The 18,501-nt window shown below is 44.8% G+C and overlaps 1 protein-coding gene across 1 annotated transcript in view; it reads right to left on the reverse strand.

The window, feature by feature from the left end:
- LOC142198459 (uncharacterized) overlaps positions 1 to 18,501 on the reverse strand; it is a 120,695-nt gene that overhangs the window by 19,006 nt on the left and 83,188 nt on the right. Inside the window, exons 10-18 of the mRNA XM_075269494.1 lie at positions 10,470 to 10,661; positions 10,226 to 10,366; positions 10,019 to 10,142; positions 8,079 to 9,463; positions 1,578 to 1,646; positions 1,307 to 1,474; positions 1,029 to 1,220; positions 760 to 927; positions 562 to 676 (exon numbers count right to left, since the gene is read on the reverse strand). Of these exons, the coding sequence (XP_075125595.1) occupies positions 562 to 676; positions 760 to 927; positions 1,029 to 1,220; positions 1,307 to 1,474; positions 1,578 to 1,646; positions 8,079 to 9,463; positions 10,019 to 10,142; positions 10,226 to 10,366; positions 10,470 to 10,661 (2,554 nt within the window). The remainder of the gene's footprint in view (positions 1 to 561; positions 677 to 759; positions 928 to 1,028; positions 1,221 to 1,306; positions 1,475 to 1,577; positions 1,647 to 8,078; positions 9,464 to 10,018; positions 10,143 to 10,225; positions 10,367 to 10,469; positions 10,662 to 18,501) is intronic.

An 18,501-nucleotide genomic window follows, 5' to 3' on the forward strand; every position in this document is an offset into this window, starting at 1 on the left:
TTGGCAATTTCATCTGACAAATGTCTAACGTGTATGGCCAGCCTAGGAGGACAGACACACATTCAGATTTTGTTCATGCCATATTTAAAGCCAAATCCAGGAGTGCACTGAAAAAAATAGAAAAGTGCCCTCTGTCCTCTGTAGGTACTGCCGATAATTGATGTAGCTGAAAACGGGAAGGCGGATCATGTGACAGTCACAAAGTTTTTTCCTATTTAATAGGCAGAACCGATAGATGTGGTTATCATTATTGTCGATGAGCTCACTGATGAGCAAACACTTGTTGGTCAGCTAACTATATGCTTTATACAGGAGAAAAGATACAAATAATTGTGGGAAAAATAGACCAACGCAACCAAGTACGGAACTAAATGTTTATCACCAAATGGCTCTCCTTCAAGTCTACATCAGCAGGTGTAAATATATCTCAAGCTTGCACTAACTGTGAGACAGGATTAGTGAATCTGCTCCACTGTCTATATGTAATGATAAGATGTTTGATGAATGTAGATGACGCTCAAACTGTTCTTTTCATTATAATAAGATTAGGTCTCCTCTTACCCAGTGACTGGTGATCCTCCATCATGACCTCCTTGTACAGATCCTTGTGTCCTTCTAAATACTCCCACTCCTCCATGGAGAAATAGACAGTGACATCCTGACACCTTATAGGAACCTGACAACACAATGATACAGTCATCACCAGAGCCCTCCCTTGGTGTTCTTGTATAATGTCCCATCATCCCCAGCAGCGCTCACCTCTCCGCTCAGCAGCTCAGTGATCCTGCTGGTAAGTTCTAGGATCTTCTGCTCATGTCTCAGTGAATGAGGTGGAGGCTCGGTGATGGGGCTCGGGGTCCTGCTCCATCCTCCTGACACACGGGATGTCACACACTCACCAGACGACTTCTTCACTACTGTGTAATCCTGTGTATGGTGAGACACTACAGGTCACTACAGAGTCTAAGAATCCTTCACCTGTCCAGTCATTTCCTAGAGATCAGAGTGATGTCATGTGAGACTCTCACCTCTCCGGTGATCAGGTAGATTATCTCGAGGGTCAGGTCTAGTATCCTTGCAGCCATCAGGTTTCTGTCCTTCTCCATCCTTGGTGGGTCATTCTCCATCATGACTTCCTTGTACAGATCCTTGTGTCCTTCTAAATACTCCCACTCCTCCATGGAGAAATAGACAGTGACATCCTGACACCTTATAGGAACCTGACAACACAATGATACAGTCATCACCAGAGCCCTCCCTTGGTGTTCTTGTATAATGTTGTCCCATCATCCCCAGCAGTGCTCACCTCTCCGCTCAGCAGCTCAGTGATCCTGCTGGTAAGTTCTAGGATCTTCTGCTCATGTCTCAGTGGATGAGGTGGGGGCTCGGTGATGGGGCTCGGGGTCCTGCTCCATCCTCCTGACACACGGGGTGTCACACACTCACCAGACGACTTCTTCACTACTGTGTAATCCTGTGTATGGTGAGACACTACAGGTCACTACAGAGAGTCTAAGAATCCTTCACCTGTCCAGTCATTTCCTAGAGATCACAATGATGTCATGTGAGACTCTCACCTCTCCGGTGATCAGGTAGATTATCTCTAGGGTCAGGTCTAGTATCCTCGCAGCCATCAGGTCTCTTTCCTTAGTGGTCATTGATGGAGACGAACATCACACATAAGGAACCTGAGGGAATACAAGAAGGAATGAGAGCAAAATCAGATCTAGAAGAACATCTTACATGAAGTGCAGGGTCTACTAATATGGAATTATAAAGAACTGCTCAGAGTATACAATGGAGGTGACTTAGACATTGAGGTATCTTATATATACCAGATTACTGATGATATGATATATTAGTCAGCTGACCCCCCTGTTATATACTGAATACAGTGTGAGGCCTCATGCCCATGACTGCTAGTTTAGTGTCCTTTCCTAGTTTTCCACGGGTCTGTGTTTGGCCACAAAACTTAGAGCATGTCCTATTCTGATCAGTGTTTGTGGAAGAGACCAGCACATAGAAGTCTATGGGGCACAGAAACCAATGGAGGTCACACAGAACCATGTGATGTCAGTTATTTCACAACTGTTGCCTGGCAGCAGGGAGTTTGCTGAACACTTTTTTGCAGCATGTGGCAGTAAAGCAGAACCTTACACATGGCTACATGAGCAGGATATTGTCCTAGGAAGATTAAAGTGTCTCCAGACCGTTCGTCAAAGAAAATAGTGTTGGAGTGATTGTGTGACCTTTTGTAGAGGTAAGGACAAGCCAGTGACAGAATTTGCTGTGTCCTTTTTTTGTGGATCCGCACATACAGATGACACACTGAGGCAATACTGAATGTTTTTGTGGAGATACAGCACTGATGGTAAGTGGACGTGTGTATAAGGCCTTAGAGAGGATACAAAGTGCAGTGCACGTCTAAGTAACTATAACACTAACCTGCTGATGTCACCTCCCGGTGGTACAGCGTCTCTGATGACGTCACCTCCTGGTGCTTCAAGCACCTCTGATGACGTCACCTCCTGGTGGTACAGCGTCTCTGATGACGTCACCTCCTGGTGGTACAGCGCCTCTGATGACGTCACCTCCCGGTGGTCCAGCGCCTCTGATGACGTCACCTCCTGGTGCTTCAAGCGTCTCTGATGACGTCACCTCCTGGTGGTACAGCGCCTCTGATGACGTCACCTCCTGGTGGTACAGCGTCTCTGATGATGTCACCTCCTGGTGGTACAGCGTCTCTGATGACGTCACCTCCTGGTGGTACAGCACCTCTGATGACGTCACCTCCTGGTGGTACAGCGCCTCTGATGACGTCACCTCCTGGTGGTACAGCGCCTCTGATGATGTCTCCTCCTGGTGCTACAGCGTCTCTGATGACGTCACCTCCTGGTGGTACAGCGCCTCTGATGATGTCTCCTCCTGGTGGTACAGCGCCTCTGATGATGTCTCCTCCTGGTGGTACAGCGCCTCTGATGACGTCACAGTCTTCTCTGACCTGTAGTTAGGCAAAACTTCCTTCCACTGCTCTTACTCTGTATCTAAATACATAAACACACACCCGACACCATTACCCCATGACTACCCGCGGCCATGTAATTATGGGATAGACGAGGAAATGTTACACAGTGAAGAATCTCCTCTGCTTTACTCCTCCCCTTGTGACTGATCACATGACCATGACATCATCACAGGTCCTTTACCTCTTCCAGCAGCACAGCCTGACGTTTCCTATAGTATAAGATATAGTATATAGTCAGTGTATGAGGAGATCTGTGAGGAAAGAGAACATGTGGTATTGTGTGACGGTCCCTGATACGGAGATGTGAATAGTCTCAATGAATGTAATGCTGCCGTGAGATGTTTGTTATTCTGTGTGGTGTGAATGTAGACCTATAATATGAGTACTGTATACTGCTGCAGCCTCAGCCTAGAGTTACATGAAGGTGCTAATTAAAGGGATTATCGATATTGATTGCCCGGTGCCTATGGTGGCCGCCACCTTTAAAGGCCCAGCGCGTACTATGTACTACCATATACTACAGCGTATGTCGAGGAGGGGTACAATTACAAAGTGACCTCTGAGTTTGTTCATGTTTCGCTGGTATTTTCTTGTTTATACTTTATATCTTTTATATTTTCAATTTTTCCCCCCCAAAAAAGTAAAATTTAATAAAAATAAAAGTACAAATAGTGTTTTGTGAGCGTCATAATTTTAATAGTAAGAAATCCATCAATTAGCTGTAACTGTAAAGGGATTCTATCATTAGAATACCTTTATAACTAAATACACATAGGAATAGCCTTAAGAAAGCCGCCATTCCTGAGAAATATCTTCTTTCTTCCTTATGTAAATGAGTTTTCAGACAGCACTGGTGGCGTCCCCTGTACTGTCTGAGAACTCTCCAGCGACGCCTCTGTCTTCTTTTCCAAACCACCTCTTCTCACGCGCTCCTATCGGGTCTTCATCCAAAAGGGTCGACTGTGCATGTCCGTCGGCCATGTTATCACATGGCAACAGATGTTACCGCGTGCCAAGGACAAGGTTACTAGCTCATAAATTATGACAGATGTTTGTTGCCAAAAACTTGGTGAAAACTGTTTCCGCCATCTAATAGATCTGTCCTTGATATATCCATTACAGTCTCTGGCCTTACTATAACTCCTAGGCAGTATGCCCACTGTACTTCAGGGTTATGTCTGATCTTTTCTTCACCCCCCCATATCCAATCACTCACATGTTCATGTCACCTCCACCTCAAAAACATCTCCAGAATACGCCCTTTCCTTACCAGAGATACACTAAAGACACTTATTGTCGCTCTGATTCATTCTCGCCTTGACTACTGTAACTCCTTACTAATCAGTCTTCCCCTCACTAAACTCCCCCCTCTACAATCTATTCTGAATGCAGCGGCCAGGCTCATCTATCAGTCTAGACGCTACAGCGATGCCTCCGGTCTGTGCCAGTCACTACATTGGCTGCCTATTCATTATAGAATAAAATATAAAGTTATCCCCCTCATCCACAAGGCTCTCCATAATGCCGCACCTCCCTACATTTCCTCTCTTATCTCTGTCTATTGCCCTACCTGTGCTCTCTATTCACTCAGTGACCTAAGATTAACATACTCTATTATCAGAACCCCCCCTCATGTATCCTATAAAACCTCCCGAGCTGCACCATTTCTCTGGAATGCTCTATCGCGAACAATAAGATTAACTCCCAATTTCTACAGCTTCGAGCGCAAACTAAAGACACATCTTATCAGACAGGCCGATCACATATCCTAATGTAAACCCTTCCGCAATTAGAATGCCTTAAAGAACACTGGTGACGGCTCATACAACTTTATATATGTGTAATGAAAGTCACTTGCACCACAATGGCTTTACCACTGTACAAGCAATGCTACCTGCGATGCCGCCCCTGCTACCTCTTGTGTCACCCCCTCTACCTCATAGATTGTAAGCTCTTGCGAGCAGGGCCCTCAGTCCCATTGTGTGAATTGACTATTTCTCTGTAATGTATCTTTTTGTCTGTACTTGAACATTACACTGCGGAATATGTTGGCGCTATATAAATAAATTGTATTATTATTATTACTACAGTGAATGACTGTTCATTACAGCCGACTTTCGGTCGATATGTGTTGAGAATTTTCAGCCATTGGTCGAAAATACAAATTTATGGCATAACTGGCCAAGTTTGGACAATCACTTGCAATCTGCAAAGACTCGATCATTTTTTTTTATTTTTTTTAACCAAACTCCCCACCTGCTATACCGATTGTGGTATCTTACATCTGAATGGTCCCGCGACCAACCATTATCCGATTGTGTATGGTTCTGCTTATCTCTGGCTCCAGTACTGAGAGCCAGGTGCAAGATGTATAATACTGTACATCTGGGACTTGTAATGGAACTGGCACTGTTTCTGAGCCTGGCCGCAGCACAGCGTAGTATGGTTACATTGCCTATTATTGAATCTTTACTCAATATAATAGTACAGCGCTACATTTTCCGATCTATATTAACACAACAGGATGTTCATATCAGACTCAATATAACATTGGAAGCCCTCAAAAGAGAAGGAACCCACATCCCCCATCCCCACAGTGGTTTATTCTATAAAGTCAGTTCTGTAATTGGACTTCAGCATTCACATATCAATAGGACAATTTCAGGAGCCAGAATTTGATGAGAATCTATCAGGCTGTTCGGGACCACTAAACATCCAGTGTGCTGTTAAAGGGAACTTGTCAGGCTGTTTGGGACAACTAAACCATCATCATGGTATTAAGTAGCTGGGATTTATAGGATTTATCAGCACTTTCTCTGATATGTTTCCCTGGTCACTGACATATTATATCAGTTTATTTTGTGACTGCAGTGCGAGCATAAAATGGCCGCCTCACTTGTATATTACACAAAAGAGCATCTGCAGTTATACATTCTCTTGTGGTCTGAGGTTCTCTCTGGTGCCGATATCTATCGAAGACTTTATACACAGTATAGAAAAAGTGTTTTGTTGCGGAAAAGTGTGTATGAATGGAAAGAAAAGCCACGAAGAAGGATCCGGATGCCTGTCCACATCCACAACTGATGGCAACAACCTGAGACTATGTGTGAATTGATTCCTTCGGACAAATGAACAACTGTAAATTATCTGAAAGAAGCCCTACAAAGACGAAGATTCCCACCTGATGAAGAGGTAAATACAAAGGCACCTTCATGGCTCGCACTGTCTTAGCTGAGGAGCATGTCAATTTTGTTGTTAGACATTCTGTGCCAAGAACAATGACCATAGAAGAAATTAAACATGCGGTGGAGTCTGGTCCCCAACTCCAGTTGGTAATTGACAATGTTCGGTCTAAGAAGTGGGACTCTTTTCTAGCTGAGACTCGACTTTAACCACAGGGCCAAACAGCATATTTGCAGGCCTTCTTTCATACAAGACTCTCTCTCCTTGTATCTGACTCAAACATGCTACTGCATGACAACCGCCTGATCATACCTCAGAAATTTCAAAGTAGAGTGATCGATCTGGCCCATGAATATAGTTAAAACAAAGCAATTGCTTAGGGAGAAAGTATGGTTTCCAGGACTAGATAAACAAGTGGAAGCTCTTATTGCCACATGTATACCTTGCCAAGCAACTACGGTGGATCATAGCCGAGCACCAGTACAAATAACACCTCTGCCAGAAAGTCCATGGACTGCTGTGAGTGTTGATTTCTGCACTTTGCCAGATCATTCCTATTTACTGGTTGTCATAGAAGATTTTTCTAGGTTTCCAGTCGTTGAACTTGTTTCCACCACCTCTGCAAGAGCTGTCATACCAAAACTGGACAAGATCTTCTCTGCATATGGCATACCTGAAACAGTGAAGACTGACAATGGGCCACCTTTCAATAGTGCAGATTTTCAGTCCTTATCTTGGATTCGTCCACAGGAAAATAACTCCTTACTGGCCTGAAGCCAATGGCGAAGTGGAGCGCTTCATGCAATCAATCAACAGAACTCTTCGGATTGCTACCATGGAACACAAGGATTTGCAGCAAGAATTATACAGATTCCTTAGACAGTACAGAGACACCCCACACTCTACTACAGGAACTCCACCAGCAACTGCGCTTTTCGGCAGGCCTTTGCGCATTAAGCTTCCAAACTTCCCAGTAGTTCACGTCCAGACTCCATTGGTCCTCACTGATTCCCTTGCCAAAGGCAGGATGAAAAGATATGCAGATAAGAGAAGTTGTCGCTTCAAACAGATGGACGTGGGAGACTGGGTCCTTGTTAAAAGGCTGAGACCCAGTGACAAGTTATCATCCCCTTATCATCCAGGACCCTTTCAAGTCACGCACATCAAGGGTGAAATAAATGGTTACTGCTCAACGCCAGGGTCATCAAGTCACAAGAAATATCTCCCATTTTAAAAAGCTTCGTGGCTACAACCCAGGAGCAAGTGCAGAGGAGACAGATGATGAGAAAATTTCACCAGGTACAACTGGTTCAGCAACACCAACAAGAGACACCTCCGAAAATTCACAGACTGTTTCTGATAACGAGATGTCTCAACGCTACCCGACAAGAATGAGTTGAAGGCCACCAGCGCAGTAAAAAAATTTCAGTTCAGACCATTTATTTATTGTCCATTTATAATGTTTGCATTTAATTTTATTTATAAGAAGGGGAGAGATGTGATGTTGTTAGAAGTATGTTCTGTTCTGCTTACTTATTCTGCTTTGCCTGCCTAGCAACAGTGCGGTAGTAATGGAGGAGGAGCTGAGCTTAGGGGGAGGAGTTGTTAGACAGGGAGCCATGATGGAAGCATGGAATAAAGTGTTCTGATCTACAAAAGTAACCATCTCATAGTGGACTTATTCCAGAAGACCTGCATCCTCACTACAACAGTACAGAAAGGCAGATAAATGATACCAAAATATGAAGGATTTGTCTTTACTGAAAGTTGAGGATGAGGATACTGGCCCTCAAGATACAGAACATATGTAGAATCAGAAGGTCCTACAATGAAGCATCACACCTACGATTCTACAACAGGAACATTAAACGGGTTTCTCTTTTGTGTGAGTTCTTAGATGTTTTAGAAGATGTCCTTTTAGGTAAAAACATTTCCTACATTCTGAACATGAAAATGGCTTCTCCCCTGTGTGACTTTTCTGATGTGTAACAAGACATGATTTCCGGCTAAAACACTTGCCACATTCTGTACATGAAAATGGCTTCTCCCCTGTGTGGCTTCGAAGATGTTCCGTAAGACCTGATTTCATACTAAAAGTTTTCCCACATTGAGAACATGAAAATGGCTTCTCCCCCGTGTGAATTTGAAGATGTAGCGTAAGACCCCATTTCTGACTAAAGCATTTACCACATTCAGGACATGAATATGGCTTCTCTCCTGTGTGAGTTCTCTGATGTTCCATAAGAGTTAATTTCCTGGTAAAACATTTCCCACATTCTGAACATGAAAACTGTTTCTCCCCAGTGTGACTTCTTAGATGGTCCATAAGGTATGATTTGAGACTAAAACATTTTCCACATTGAGAACATGAAAATGGCTTCTCCCCTTTGTGAATTTTTAAGTGTATCATAAGATTTGATCTCTGACTAAAGCGTTTTCCACACTCAGAGCATGAAAATGGCTTCTCTCCTGTGTGAGTTCTTTGATGTCCTACAAGACCCGATTTCTGGCTAAAACATTTACCACATTCTGAACATGAATATGGTTTCTCTCCTGTGTGACTTCTCAGGTGTTCCATAAGACTTAAGTTCCTGGTAAAACACTTTCCACATTCTGAACACGAAAATGGCTTCTCCCCTGTGTGAACTAGTACATGTTTCTCAAGACCTTGTTTCGAGCTAAAACATTTCCCACATTCAGGACATGAAAAAGCCTTCTCTCCTGTGTGAGTTCTCTGATGTAGAACAAGAGCCGATTCACTGGAAAAACATTTCCCACATTCAGGACAGGAAAATGATGGCTTCTCCCCTGTGTGCTTTCTGAGATGCTTTTCGAGACTTGACTTTAAACTAAATTGTACCCCACATTCTGGACATGGAAATGGCAGCGCTCCTGGATGACATCTTAGATGTCTTACAAGATTTGCTTTCTCACAAAAACACTTCCCACATTCAGAACATAAAAATGGCTTCTCCCCTGTGTGCATTCTCTGATGTGCAAGAAGATTACTTTTCCTGGAAAGAGATTTCCCACATTCTGAACAAATAAATGGCCCTTCATCTCTTGGCTTGCCAATCCATGATTGATTTGATGAAGGTTCCTCATCACCAGCGGTATCAGTGGATAGATCTCCATTGTGTAGGATTATGGGTACATTAGGAATTACTGAACTATCCTGTATGGTATTGTTATCTTCTACTTCATGATAAGGAGATACAGGGACAAGTCCACCATCGCCTCTCATCCTGTCTACACCTGGAAAAAGAAAAAAAAATATTATTTTCCTAAATGAAAACAAAAAATATGCCCAAAAACTGCAACAAGTATTTCAGCCAAATGTGCTCTGCAAACATAAAAAACAGGGCATTGGGGGACCCCCTTCTATAAAGTTAGAAGGTTTATCCAGTGCACTGTGAAAAGTTCTCTATCCCCCTCATAAATCTTTTAACAATGAAATAGTCAGATCAGAGTTGGGGGGGGGGGGGTGACAGTTTAGTTAAAAAAAAATAAAAAAAAATGCAGTGAGTCTGCTAACATCAGCCGATCCTGCCCAACGTTTATTTTCTGCCAATTACTGGCCAAAAATTTCCAACACTGTGATCTATTTTTGGCAGAGAAAAGTTTGTTATTGGCTTCTGCAAACAGTATTGTTTATAACCAATCATCATCTGACAAATGTCTAACGTGTATGGCCAACAAAACAAGAGCGAACAAGTGTTGATTTAGATGTTTATCATCAAATGGCTCTCCAAGTTGTCTTCATCAGCAGGTGTAACTATACCATTACAATCATAGATGGTCTCCTCTTACCTGGTAATGTGATGGACTGGTGATCCTCCATCATGACGTCCTTGTACAGATCCTTGTGTCCTTCTAAATACTCCCACTCCTCCATGGAGAAATAGACAGCGACATCCTGACACCTTATAGGAACCTGACAACACAATGATACAGTCATCACCAGAGCCCTCCCTTGGTGTTCTTGTATAATGTCCCATCATCCCCAGCAGCGCTCACCTCTCCGCTCAGCAGCTCAGTGATCCTGCTGGTAAGTTCTAGGATCTTTGCCTCAGTAATGGGGCTCGGGGTCCTGCTCCATCCTCCTGACACACGGGGTGTCACACACTCACCAGACGACTTCTTCACTATTGTGTAATCCTGTGTATGGTGAGACACTACAGGTCACTACAGAGAGTCTAAGAATCCTTCACCTGTCCAGTCATTTCCTAGAGATCAGAGTGATGTCATGTGAGACTCTCACCTCTCCGGTGATCAGGTAGATTATCTCTAGGGTCAGGTCTAGTATCCTCGCAGCCATCAGGTTTCTGTCCTTCTCCATCCTTGGTGGGTCATTCTCCATCATGACCTCCTTGTACAGATCCTTATGTCCTTCTAAATACTCCCACTCCTCCATGGAGAAATAGACAGTGACATCCTGACACCTTATAGGAACCTGACAACACAATGACACAGTCATCACCAGAGCCCTCCCTTCGTGTCCTTGTATAATGTCCCATCATCCCCAGCAGCGCTCACCTCTCCGCTCAGCAGCTCAGTGATCCTGCTGGTAAGTTCTAGGATCTTCTGCTCTTGTCTCAGTGGATGAGGTGGGGGCTCGGTGATGGGGCTCGGGGTCCTGCTCCATCCTCCTGACACACGGGATGTCACACACTCACCAGACGACTTCTTCACTACTGTGTAATCCTGTGTATGGTGAGACACTACAGGTCACTACAGAGAGTCTAAGAATCCTTCACCTGTCCAGTCATTTCCTAGAGATCAGAGTGATGTCATGTGAGACTCTCACCTCTCCGGTGATCAGGTAGATGATCTCTTGGGTCAGGTCTAGTATCCTCGCAGCCATCAGGTTTCTGGCCTTCTCCATCCTTGGTTGGTCATTGGTGGAGACGAACATCACACATAAGGAACCTGAGGGAATACAAGAAGGTCTGAGAGCAAAATCACATCTAGAAGAACATCTTACATGAAGTGCAGGGTGTTATGGAATTGCCAGGACAGCAATTCCCCAGTAGCAAGTAGCAGAACAGCAAGAGAAAACACCAGCAAGCACGAGGCAATAGCAAGCACAGTGTAAATGTGAGCCAAGCTTAAATAGGGAGGAAGAATACGCCCTGAAGTTAATAGGAAGGCAGGCTGTCAATCACACGATTAACCACTTCATGAACAGAGGCAAACAAGGGCAGAAGACGGGCATGGTGCAAATTCAATCACAGAACTAGAGTCGTGTTCACACAGTGCAACCAAAAACTTTAAGCAAGGAACCAAACTGCACACGCCTCCTGCACCGCCACATGCGAACAGAGGGTGGCGCAGTGACCCGAACAGGCAGAGATAGTTACACAGGGTCTACTAATACAGAATTATAAAGGACAACTCACAGTATACAATGGAGATGACTTAGACATTGAGGTATCTTATATATCCCAGATTACTGATGATATATTAGTCAGCTGACCACCCCTGTTATATAGTAAATACAGTGTTAGGCCTCATGCCCATGACTGCGAGTTTTCCTGAATAACAGACTGAGCCAATTATTTCATGCCCATGACTGCTAGTTTAGTGTCCTTTCCTAGTTTCCCATGGGTCTGTGTTCGACCACAAAACTCAGAGCATGTCCTATTCTGATCAGTGTTTGTGGAAGAGACCAGCACATAGAAGTCTATGGGGCACAGAAACCAATGGAGGTCACACAGATCCTATTTCACAACTGTTGCCTAGCAGCAGGGAGTTTGCTGAACACTTTTTTTGCAGCACAAGGCAGTAAAGCAGCACCTTACACATGGCTACATGAGCAGGATATTGTCCTAGGAAGATCAAAGTGTCTCCAGATCGTTCGTCAAAGAAATTGGCATTGGAGTGGTCGTGTGACCTTTTGTAGGGGTAAGGACAAGCCAGTGACAGAACTTACGTTGTCCTTTTTTTGTGGATCCGCACATACAGATGACACACTGAGGCAATACTGAATGTTTTTGTGGAGATTCAGCACTGATGGTAAGTGGACGTGTGTATGAGGCCTTAGAGAGGATACAAAGGGCAGTGCACGTCTAAGTCACTATAACACTGACCTGCTGACGTCACCTCCTGGTGGTACAGCGCCTCTGATGACGTCACCTCCTGGTGGTGCAGCGTCTCTGATGACGTCACCTCCTGGTGGTACAGCGTCTCTGATGACGTCACCTCCTGGTGGTACAGCGTCTCTGATGACGTCACCTCCTGGTGGTACAGCGTCTCTGATGACGTCACCTCCTGGTGGTGCAGCGTCTCTGATGACGTCACCTCCTGGTGGTGCAGCGTCTCTAATGACGTCACCTCCTGGTGGTACAGCGTCTCTGATGACGTCACCTCCTGGTGGTACAGCGTCTTTGATGATGTCACCTCCTGGTGGTACAGCGTCTCTGATGATGTCACCTCCTGGTAGTACAGCGTCTCTGATGACGTCGCCTCCTGGTGGTACAGCGTCTCTGATGATGTCACCTCCTGGTGGTTCAGTGCCTCTGAATACGTTACCTTCTGGTGGTTCAGCGCCTATGATGATGATGTCACCTCCTGGTGGTTGGGCACCTCTGATGATGTCACCTCCTGGTGGTACAGCGCCCCTGATGACGTCACAGGCTTCTCTGACCTGTAGTCAGACTTTCCTTCACTCGGGGCAAAAGTTCCTTTCACTGCTTGTACTCTGTATCTAAATAACCCCCCTCCCTGGACACCGTTACCCCGCCACCACCCCCGGTCATGTAATCATGGGATAGACGACAAAGTGTTACATATTGAAGAATCTCCTCTGCTTTACTCCTCCCCTTGTGACTGATCACATGACCACGACATCATCACAGGTCCTTTCTCTCCTCCAGCAGCACAGCCCGGAGTCTGACGCCTTTTATACTTGTGACTGATCACATGACCATGACATCATCACAGGTCCTTCAGCCCAATAGCATTAGGACTCTATGGCCCTGTCATCTTGTGATTGGTCCTCTCTATGACAACTCCAATGTGGATATTTCCGTAGGATGAAGAGGATGTGATATGTGTATAGAAATCTATAAGTGGTGCTTGTGAAAACCAAAGTATAAGGCGTCACTGCGAACAATTACTGTAACCACTTCATGACCGCAGGGCGGTTTTAGATAAAGTGGGGCCCTGGGCAAAATTAAAAGTGGGGCCCCAAATGTTGAAATATTGTACCTACAATAAAGTCCCATTCTGCTAATTTAATGTGCTGCAGTGCTGGTACTTACAGGGGTGTTCCTAAGGTCCTAAGGCCGGGGCTCCCCAATTTGCACAAACGTAGCGTCTTACAGTCCCTGTAAAGTGGAGGGGATTCAGGTTAATCCCATACACACATTGCAGAAAACAATCTGCAGCTGCATCTTCACAGCCTGTCAAATATCCCTTCAGAAACGCTGGTGTTTGCCGTAAAGGTGTTATAGGTGCAATAAGTCTGCAGAGGAAAACGGAGACCGCAATGAAAAACGCTGCAGGAAAAAATGCAAACTAGTTGCTTGTGACCCTTTATAAATCAAGTGCACAAGACCGATATCAACCCCTGTATACAATAAAATACTTACATACATACAGAATTATCAAATAGGACCGCAATACCAGGACTAAATACTGTCACATCGCCCACTGACCTCTATACCAGGACTAAAAACTGTCACATCACCCACTGACTGCTATACCACGACTAAATACTGTCACGTCAGCTGCTGACCGTTATACCAGGACTAAATACTGTCACATCAGCCGCTGACCGCTATACCACGACTAAATACTGTCACATCACCCACTGACCGCTATACCAGGACTAAATACTGTCACATCACCTGCTGACCGCTATACCACGACTAAATACTGTCACATCACCCACTGACCACTATACCACGACTAAATACTGTCACATCACCCACTGACCTCTATACCAGGACTAAATACTGTCACATCACCCGCTGACCGCTATACCGGGACTAAATACTGTCACATGACCCGCTGACCGCTATACCAGGACTAAATACTGTTACATCACCCGCTGACCTCTATACCAGGACTAAATACTGTCACATCACCCGCTGACCGCTATACCGGGACTAAATACTGTCACATCACCCACTGACCGCTATACCAGGACTAAATACTGTTACATCACCCGCTGACCTCTATACCAGGACTAAATACTGTCACATCACCCGCTGACCTCTATACCAGGACTAAATACTGTCACATCACCCGCTGACCTCTACACCAGGACTAAATACTGTCACGTCACCCACTGACCTCTATACCAGGACTAAATACTGTTACATCACCCGCTGACCGCTATACCAGGACTAAATACTGTCACATCACCCGCTGACCGCTATACCAAGACTAAATACTGTCACATCACCCGCTGAGCGCTATACCAGGACTAAATACTGTCACATCACCCGCTGACCGCTATACCAGGACTAAATACTGTCACATCACCCCCTGACCTCTATACCAGGACTAAATACTGTTACATCACCCGCTGACCGCTATACCAGGACTAAATACTGTCACATCACCCGCTGACCTCTATACCAGGACTAAATACTGTCACATCACCCGCTGACCTCTACACCAGGACTAAATACTGTCACGTCACCCACTGACCTCTATATCAGGACTAAATACTGTCACATCACCCGCTGACCGCTATACCAAGACTAAATACTGTCACATCACCCGCTGAGCGCTATACCAGGACTAAATACTGTCACATCACCCGCTGACCGCTATACCAGGACTAAATACTGTCACATCACCCGCTGACCGCTATACCAGGACTAAATACTGTTACATCACCCGCTGACCGCTATACAAGGACTAAATACTGTCACATCACCCGCTGACCGCTATACAAGGACTAAATACTGTCACATCACCCGCTGACCTCTATACCAGGACTAAATACTGTCACATCACCCGCTGACCGCTATACCAGGACTAAATACTGTCACATCACCCGCTGGCCTCTACACCAGGACTAAATACTGTCACGTCACCCACTGACCTCTATATCAGGACTAAATACTGTCACATCACCCGCTGACCACTATACCAGGACTAAATACTGTCACATCACCCGCTGACCGCTATACCAGGACTAAATACTGTCACATCACCCGCTGACCACTATACCAGGACTAAATACTGTTACATCACCCGCTGACCGCTATACAAGGACTAAATACTGTAACATCACCCGCTGACCTCTATACCAGGACTAAATACTGTCACATCACCCGCTGACCTCTACACCAGGACTAAATACTGTCACATCACCCGCTGACCGCTATACCAAGACTAAATACTGTCACATCACCCGCTGACCGCTATACCAGGACTAAATACTGTCACATCACCCGCTGACCGCTATACCAGGACTAAATACTGTCACATCACCCGCTGACCGCTATACCAGGACTAAATACTGTTACATCACCCGCTGACCGCTATACAAGGACTAAATACTGTCACATCACCCGCTGACCGCTATACAAGGACTAAATACTGTCACATCACCCGCTGACCTCTATACCAGGACTAAATACTGTCACATCACCCGCTGACCGCTATACCAGGACTAAATACTGTCACATCACCCGCTGACCTCTACACCAGGACTAAATACTGTCACGTCACCCACTGACCTCTATATCAGGACTAAATACTGTCACATCACCCGCTGACCACTATACCAGGACTAAATACTGTCACATCACCCGCTGACCGCTATACCAGGACTAAATACTGTCACATCACCCGCTGACCACTATACCAGGACTAAATACTGTTACATCACCCGCTGACCGCTATACAAGGACTAAATACTGTAACATCACCCGCTGACCTCTATACCAGGACTAAATACTGTCACATCACCCGCTGACCTCTACACCAGGACTAAATACTGTCACATCACCCGCTGACCGCTATACCAAGACTAAATACTGTCACATCACCCGCTGACCGCTATACCAGGACTAAATACTGTCACATCACCCGCTGACCGCTATACCAGGACTAAATACTGTCACATCACCCGCTGACCACTATACCAGGACTAAATACTGTTACATCACCCGCTGACCGCTATACAAGGACTAAATACTGTAACATCACCCGCTGACCTCTATACCAGGACTAAATACTGTCACATCACCCGCTGACCTCTACACCAGGACTAAATACTGTCACATCACCCGCTGACCGCTATACCAAGACTAAATACTGTCACATCACCCGCTGACCGCTATACCAGGACTAAATACTGTCACATCACCCGCTGACCGCTATACCAGGACTAAATACTGTCACATCACCCGCTGACCGCTATACCAGGACTAAATACTGTTACATCACCCGCTGACCGCTATACAAGGACTAAATACTGTAACATCACCCGCTGACCTCTATACCAGGACTAAATACTGTCACATCACCCGCTGACCGTTATACCAGGACTAAATACTGTTACATCACCCGCTGACCGCTATACCAGGACTAAATACTGTCACATCACCCGCTGACCGCTATACCAGGACTAAATACTGTCACATCACCCGCTGACCGCTATACCAGGAGTAAATACTGTTACATCACCCACTGACCGCTATACAAGGACTAAATACTGTTACATCACCCGCTGACCGCAATACCAAGACTAAATACTGTCACATCACCCACTGACCGCTATACCAGGACTAAATACTGTCACATCACCCGCTGACCGCTATACCAGGACTAAATACTGTTACATCACCCACTGACCACTATACCAGGACTAAATACTGTTACATCACCCGCTGCCCGCTATACAAGGACTAAATACTGTTACATCACCCACTGACCACTATACCAGGACTAAATACTGTTACATCACCCACTGACCACTATACCAGGACTAAATACTATCACATCAGCCATATATAGGAAGTTCTTATACTTCTCCATTCTGCTCAATCCACTCCTGGCTTTGGCTCAAAAAAAAGCAATAAAATCTGCCAAAAAAATTTCCCATTCCCTTGGATGACCCATACAGGTCTCAGGATGCTTTATGGTTGACACCCAATGACGCAGGAGCAGGATGAGTTTGAGTTTGCAAGTTGCAAAAGCACAAAAACAAAAAGTCTATAGATATTTATCATCAATGTAATTGTACTGACCCATTGAATAAATGTAATACATGTTAGGTATGGCGAATGGAGCAAAACATAAAATGCAAAATCAATATCGGAATTGGCGTTTTATATTCCACTACTGAAAGCGAGTTCATACAAGTGAATGAGTTAGTAATACGGGTCTTATCCTGCAATAAACAAGACCTCAGACAGTAATGTCAAGAGACAGATCAAAAGGCCTTAGTGCTAAAACAGTATTGGTACTTAAGGGGTTAAATCCTCAGGCTGCATCATATGTCAGCATGGTAACCGCAGCCACAACCAATAGGATTGCAGGACAGGAATTTGAAAAAATCAGTTATCTGCCGTCAGTTATTAGATGAGAGAAGACGTCCACGTGTCCGCTTTGCAGACGGGAGGACTTTGGTAAGTGACCGGGATCTAATCCTTATACTGAAGACCTTAAGACATGACCGATCATTACATAGACGGTATTACAGGTAACACTAGGGGGCGACTGTGAGTAACTGACCAGTATTAGTCTCTGTTCACATGAGCTTCTCGCTATTCTGCCCCATCACGTTTATAGGAAATAGGAAACATTACATTAATGTCTCCAGTCATGTTTAATAAGATTTCATGTGCAATGGGACACTTGTAGCTTCTCGCCCATCCCCCAGCTCCATGTGGGGTTCCCTTAAAGGTAGGAAAGAGGCGACAGTATGGAGCACATTACATCAGATGTATAACAATGTGCTGACATAGGCTCCATACATGACTCATATTTAGGTTAATGGGGAAAAAAAACCCGAAATATATAAATTCTGTCCTATTATATATATCTCAATGCTGCATGACTTAACATGACGGACTTGACTGGACTAGAAGATCTTCTGCTTAATTGGTTAATTGTCTCCTAATAATATAAAGAGCAATGTATATTGTTATTGTGCCAGTGACTACTATTGTACAGTTATATTAGGTCCATATAACTGATCCTACCTGGCACCTCCGTACACCCGGCCCTGATAGAAATGCTTATTGTATTATCCCCTATTATCTTACTTTATATTTCTGGAATATGTGATAAAGTGACAGACGGGGGTCCTGGCCCACCAGAGGACA

The sequence above is a fragment of the Leptodactylus fuscus genome, chromosome 3, assembly GCF_031893055.1.
Source record: "Leptodactylus fuscus isolate aLepFus1 chromosome 3, aLepFus1.hap2, whole genome shotgun sequence".
In the NCBI taxonomy this organism is placed as follows: domain Eukaryota; kingdom Metazoa; phylum Chordata; class Amphibia; order Anura; family Leptodactylidae; genus Leptodactylus; species Leptodactylus fuscus.